At 40.4% G+C, this 7,500-nt stretch overlaps 1 protein-coding gene across 6 annotated transcripts in view; it reads left to right on the top strand.

Moving 5' to 3' along the window:
- Positions 1-7,500, top strand: part of pde2a (phosphodiesterase 2A) — a 257,971-nt gene that overhangs the window by 179,847 nt on the left and 70,624 nt on the right. For all 6 annotated transcript variants that reach the window (XM_073924136.1, XM_073924140.1, XM_073924138.1 and 3 more), the window contains one exon: positions 900-988. In XM_073924136.1, coding sequence (XP_073780237.1) covers positions 900-988 — 89 coding nt within the window. The remainder of the gene's footprint in view (positions 1-899; positions 989-7,500) is intronic.

Here is a 7,500-nt window from a genome sequence, read left to right as displayed (position 1 = left end):
CACAAATACACACACAATCACACAAACACACACATATGCATATGCATACCCACACATATAAATATACACACACACATATTCACACACACATGCATATACACACACACATACAAATGCATACACATAAATACATACAGACACATGCATACACACACTTGCATACACACACATATACATGCATGCATATGCACATACACACACACACACACACACACACACACAGGTAAAAACATACACAAACATATGCACAAATATGCACACACACACATATACACCCGCAAACATATGAACACACATACACAAACATGCCTACATACACACACGTGTATAAAGATACACACACACATATAAACACACATGTAAGCATACACATAGAATCATGCACACATACATAAATACACATGCATACACATGGGTAAACACACACACTCACTAAAAATTTCTACTTTTATCCCTTCATGCTTCGTGCAGTCTAACAGCAGGACATTATGTTAGTCATTAATTATAATAGTGGAATTCAGCCAGAAAACTACATTACCCATGATGCTGTGCAGAAAATCCACCAATCAGAGTATCTCAATAAGAAAAATGCACCAAAGGAAACTTTTAGCTCCGCCCACTCTTCACCAATGACATAACAGAGTCTCAGTTTGCTCGCATGATGTTCATATTTTTGTGATTGTGTAATTGTGTAAATGTAAGTGTAATTGTGTTTTAAAAGCTTGATTTGTGTTATTCTGATTCTGATTGGATTGGGTTTTATTATTGTTGTTCTTTATAGATTTTATGACAAATTACAGTTAAAAAAGACAAAAATTATTATATTTAATAATGTATAGATAATACTGTGTGTTCTTAAGGGTGTGTGTGTATGTGTCTGTGTGTGCTGTGTTTTGCAGGAGTGTGTGTTTGTGTACCTGTTGGAGGCGGAGTCTCGGCTGCGATGTGAAGACCCGCCCCATGAGGTCCCGTCAGAAGGCAAACTCCGGTAAGGGGGCGGAGCTTATGCTAATCACCTGTAAATTAATTTGTGTGTCCATTTCTGTGTGTGTTTGTGTGTGTGTGTGTGTGTGTGTGTGTGTGTGTGAGTGAGAGAGAGAGAGAGAGAGAGAGAGAGAGAGAGAGAGAGAGAGAGCTGACAGTTGACTCACCCACACAGCAAACTAAAGTCCTGCTTCACGTCAGTTCCCATGACAACATGGATATGTAGAGTGATTAGTGACTGGACGCACACACATGCTCGCACACACACACACACACACACACACACACACACACACACACACACACAGATAAACAACTAATTTAGTGGTTATAGTTCAGCGCTGTACAGTACACAGATACAGAAACGTGTGTGTGTGTGTGTGTGTGTGTGTTATCAGGATTAGTATGTGCCGCTCCTGCTGATGAAGGTGTTCATCTGTGCTTCACCTGTGTGTCTCTTTCATGTGTGTGATGTAAATGTGTGTGTTTCTCATGGTAATGTCTGATGAAAGTGTGTGTGTCTGATTAATGGCTTTACTCCGCTCACCTGCACACAGGCACACACCTGCACACAGGCACACACCTGCACACACACACACACACACACACACACACTGTCCAACGGCATTCAGATATTCAGCCGTCCATTATTCGCCTTTTTTGTTTCTGCACAATAACACACACACACACACACACACACACACACACACACACACACACACACACACACACACACACACACACCGACCTGTAGCCGTGATCAGTGAGGGTTTAATGTGTTTTTCCTCGCTGATTGTTCATGTACCCAAAATAACTCAATCAAAGGGGTCGCTTCTGTTGAACTGCGTTATCATTAGCACACACATTTAAATGCCTTTCAGTGAGAGACTAGTTATGTCCAGTGAGAGACTTGTTCATGTCCAGTAAGAGACTAGTTATGTCCAGTAAGAGACTAGTCCTGTCCAGTGAGAGACTAGTTATGTCCAGTGAGAAACTAGTTATGTCCAGTGAGAGACTTGTTCATGTCCAGTAAGAGACTAGTTATGTCCAGTAAGAGACTAGTCCTGTCCAGTGAGAGACTAGTTATGTCCAGTGAGAAACTAGTTATGTCCAGTGAGAAACTAGTCATGTTCAGTAGGAGACTAGTTATGTCCAGTAAGAGACTAGTTATGTCCAGTGAGAGACTAGGCATGTCCAGTAAGAGACTAGTCCTGTCCAGCAAGAGACTAGTTATGTCCAGTGAGAGACTAGTCATGTCCAGTAAGAGACTAGTCCTGTCCAGCAAGAGACTAGTTATGTCCAGTGAGAGACTAGTTATGTCCAGTAAGAGACTAGTCCTGTCCAGCAAGACACTAGTTATGTCCAGTGAGAGACTAGTTATGTCCAGTAAGAGACTAGTCCTGTCCAGTGAGAGACTAGTTATGTCCAGTAAGAGACTAGTCCTGTCCAGTGAGAGACTAGTTATGTCCAGTAAGAGACTAGTTATGTCCAGTGAGAGACTAGTTATGTCCAGTGAGAGACTAGTTATGTCCAGTAAGAGACTAGTCCTGTCCAGTGAGAGACTAGTTATGTCCAGTAAGAGACTAGTCCTGTCCAGTGAGAGACTAGTTATGTCCAGTAAGAGACTAGTTATGTCCAGTGAGAGACTAGTTATGTCCAGTAAGAGACTAGTCCTGTCCAGTGAGAGACTAGTCATGTCAAGTGAGAGACTAGTCATGTCCAGTGAGAGACTAGTTATGTCCAGTGAGAGACTAGTTATGTCCAGTAAGAGACTAGTCCTGTCCAGTGAGAGACTAGTTATGTCCAGTAAGAGACTAGTCCTGTCCAGCAAGAGACTAGTTATGTCCAGTGAGAGACTAGTCATGTCCAGTAAGAGACTAGTCCTGTCCAGCAAGAGACTAGTTATGTCCAGTGAGAGACTAGTTATGTCCAGTAAGAGACTAGTCCTGTCCAGCAAGAGACTAGTTATGTCCAGTGAGAGACTAGTTATGTCCAGTAAGAGACTAGTCCTGTCCAGTGAGAGACTAGTTATGTCCAGTAAGAGACTAGTTATGTCCAGTAAGAGACTAGTCCTGTCCAGCAAGAGACTAGTTATGTCCAGTGAGAAACTAGTCATGTTCAGTAGGAGACTAGTTATGTCCAGTAAGAGACTAGTTATGTCCAGTAAGAGACTAGTCCTGTCCAGTAAGAGACTAGTTATGTACAGTGAGAGACTAGTTATGTCCAGTGAGAGACTAGTTATGTCCAGTGAGAGACTAGTTATGTCAAGTGAGAGACTAGTCATGTCCAGTGAGAGACTTGTTCATGTCCAGTGAGAGACTAGTCCTGTCCAGTGAGAGACTAGTTATGTCCAGTGAGAGACTAGTTATGTCCTGTGAGAGACTTGTTCATGTCCATTATTATACTAGTCATGTCCAGTAAGAGACTAGTCATGTCCAGTAAGAGACTAGTCATGTTCAGTAATCGAGTAATTATGTCCATTGAGGGCTTTGTTATGTCCAGCAAGGGACTATTTATGTCCAATAATATACTAATTATGTCGAGTGAGAGTCTAGTGATGTTCTGTGAGAGACTAGATACAACCTCAAACCAGAAAAAGTTGGGACAGTATGGAAAATGCAGAAAAGATAAGTAGTGATTTCTAAACTTATTTGGACTTTTATTCCATTGCAGACAATACAACACACATTATTTAATGTGTTTCTCATGACTTTTATTTATTTATTTTTGGTCCAAAAAAAAAATGCAATCTAATTTTGCTTCTTGCAACACATTTCAAAAAAAGTTGTATCATTAAAGCATTTACCAGTTTGTAATGTTGCCACTCCTTTTCACAACACTTAAACAAATTTAGGGACTGAAGACACCACGCGTTTTAGGTGTAATTCTGTCCCATTCTTACTGCAAACAAGTCTTAAGGGGGTCAACAGTGCGGGGTCCTTTGTAGCATTTTGCATTTTAAACTTTTAAACTGCATTTAAACTTAGATGCACATGGCAGGTAGCGTCAGAAAGCCGTGTGTGTTATTCCGGTCACTAAAGTTTGGTTGTGGTGCTAACATGTTTACACTCGGTGCAATAGTTAACTTAGTTCGATACGAACAAACTGAATAAACAAAGAGCACTGGTCACTCACTTACCAAATCTGTAGAGACAGGACAATCACCAGCAACTAGAGCCGCGTCTTTATTAAGAGGAGACGAGCAGCGAATCTGGATCTCAGCGTTGCAGATGAGAACAGCTCTCAGGCAGGGGTGGACTGTCCATCTGGCAGACAGGGCACTTTCCCGGTGGACCGACGTACTTTTTGGGCCGGGCTGATCATCGTCTTATGATCTGATCGGCCCATAAAAGGCTTTGCAGCCTATCGTTTTTTTCTGCCTTATTAATTGACGCTGCTGTGATCTGTGACTCTCTGAAAGTAGATGCTTTTTTCCCGGACAGACAGACCGGGCCGGCCCATGTGACACTCTGCAGCCCATTGGCTCTTTTCGGTATTGACATTGAGCTGGCCCAATCACAAACTCCTAATTTGGACTCCGTGTGAGCGTGCGTCGTCTGTGTGTATTTGTCAAAATAGTCGAGAGTCAGAGAGAGGAAACGCAAGGGAGGCGCAGAGAAATCGCGGGAAATACACCGCCGTTTCATTTAGCGATTCTGAAAAGTTCTCTGTTCATTCTAGTACACGGCTAAAAGCGCAAATCACGTGACCACACACACTCTCTGCCAAAAGCTGCAGGCAGTAAGCGGGTGAGCATAAACCCCAGGTGAGAGTATAGTGCATGTCAGACAGTACATCTGCTGAATATCATCTCACTATAGTTGTTAAACGTGATATTGAATTCATCTTGTTGTCTCTATCTAACAACTCTTATGTCTTTTGAATCACTTGTTCTCAGTTAACTGTTCTGGCTGAGTGCAAAGATAAGCTAATATATTAATTTATGTAACCACATACACTGATTCTGCACATTGACTGATTGCTTACCTTTATCGTTTAAATTTATTGTACGTTATACTGTTATAATGGCCATTATTGATTATTAAAACTGATATTCTGCAAAAGAGACGGGGTTAAGTTCATTCTTTTCAATGGAAATGAAAGGAGACAGTTATATTTAAGCCCTGTTTTGTTATAAATATGCAGAGTGAAGATGATGCTCATATAAATATGCAGCTACACGAGGCTGTTTGGTGTCTGTTAATCATAATATCAAAACGAAACAAATTTGACTTATATTATGTTTTCATTGTTTAGATAGTGAAACAGCAAGCAGGCTGGGTTGAAAGAGGTTAAAATGTAACACTGTTCCCTTTGAAGATTTACCCATGCGTTATTAGCAGGCAGTTTGTGTTGTGTTTATTGTTTAATATAGGCTGAGTGAATAGTGTATTGAATAAGCTAAATTGGCTGTAGTGTATGAGTGTGTGTGAATGAGTGTGTATGGGTGATTTCCAATATTGGGTTGTGGCTGGAAAGGCATCTGCTGCATTAAACATGCTGGAATAGTTGGCGGTTCATTCCACTGCGGCAACCCCTGATCAATAAGGGACCAATGCGAAGAAAAATAAATGAATGAATAGTGTATTTTTTAGAACTCAACAAATATCTTTATGGACAGTATACAGAAATTAAATTGAGATTAAATTTTGTATTTTTTTTATTTATTTCATATATATATATATATATATATATATATATATATATATATATATATGGCTTTTGTGTATTATAGAATATGAGTTGATAAAAATATTGGACGTGCATAGATAATTAGCATTTTGATTGAATTTAGTGGGCCGCTCTGGCCCAAAATGCCAGGGCCGATTTTTTGCCCCAGTCCAGCCGTGCTTTCAGGTAAACAATGTTCCTCCTTAGACACGTAAGTTATTGTTGTCGAGCGTCGCGTACACTGTTAATCCACACGTGACGCCAGATGAGCTCTCACAGAGAGAAAATGAAAACAAAACTGAACTGCAGCAAACTATAAAAGCAACACTTCACGCTTGTTTTGCCAACACAACGTGGCGTCTCTGTCGTCTAAACACTGTCTAAGCACTGATTGGTTTGAACCAAGCCTTACTCATGCATTAATGCAGCACACTGTAAGACATAATAAGACACACTCTGCGACAGACGTCCAGTCTGCACGCTGGAATACACGCTATTATGTCATGACCGTGACGCAGCTTCAAAAATTAGTTTCAAACAGGAAGTACCAATTTGCTTGAAATAACGAAAAAACAACTAATTTACACTTTTTAGTGAGATATAGGTGTCCTAATAGTGTTCTTAGCAGTGTGGGACACATATACCACTGTCAACAGCTCAACACATGTGTTCTGGTGTTTCGTGACCCTTTAAACTGCATTATCATCATCATCACCACACTTAAGTAAATGTATTTCCGGCATCTGCACATTAAGGCTGATTGTGTGAGCTGTGAATAATAAGTGTGAATGCAATAAGCCCCCTGAGATCGTGATGTACAGTTTCCGTTCTACACTAGTATCTGCAGGGAATCGGCACTCAGACTCGACAGATAATGAATTTCATACCTGTTCGTCACTCCCTTTCTCTTTTTCTCCATACAGAATGATCACTCAATCTGTGGTAAAGCTCAAGTGTTCATGCTGATTTCCCCGTGTTTCCACAGTAACTGACTATTTCTGGATGGTTCAGATCTGTAGATCGAGTCTCTGAGCATGATGATAAACCTCCTCCTTCAGAGATGAGTCGCACACACTGTTGAATTTTCAGGGCAGGAAATTAATATTTATACACTTGTTGAAAGTAATTGTGGAAGGAAAATATTTCGGTGCAAGATTTACTCTGATTTGACAATCAAAAAAAAAATGTGTTAAAGATTAGTTGAACACATAATAGATCCAAAACTGTTTAAAAAAACTATATTGAAAGTAAAATTACTGTGGAATAATTTTGTTGTCATGTAAAATGTATATATATATATATGTGTGTGTATTTATACAACAGTTCTGTCTGGTTCTCAAATCTGATTGGCTGATAGCCGTGCGATATTCTGCAATATCAGAACTCCTACAGCCTCTTTACCCTTTGTGTATTACTCCGCCCACATACAGCCAACAGAAAGCAGACACTACAGATCTACAGTGTAAAAGATGCTTGCTCAGCTGTTTAACTGTCTGCTTATGATTTGAATCCGGAAGAAAGTAGTTCCTCATACAAAAGGGTTTTTGAGACTCTCTATGTTTGTTTTTGTTTTTATATACACAATTATGGCGTCAAACTGTTGTATAAACGCAATATCACACTCATAGCAGTGCGATATGGCTGTATATCGGCAGTGGTGGGGGCACGCCCCCCACCAGTGCCGATATACAGCCATATCACACTGCTACTCAGTAGCAATATATATACGTGTGTGTCTGTGTATACACTCACCGGACACTTTATTAGGTACACCGTATCATTAATGGCAGCAACTCAATGCATTTTGGCTTGTAGACATGGTCAAGACGATCTGCTGCAGTTCAA

This window comes from Danio rerio, chromosome 15 (genome assembly GCF_049306965.1).
Source record: "Danio rerio strain Tuebingen ecotype United States chromosome 15, GRCz12tu, whole genome shotgun sequence".
Classification (NCBI taxonomy): domain Eukaryota; kingdom Metazoa; phylum Chordata; class Actinopteri; order Cypriniformes; family Danionidae; genus Danio; species Danio rerio.
The sequence above is the reverse complement of the archived record's forward strand: the minus strand, read 5'-3'. Positions and strand labels throughout refer to the sequence as shown.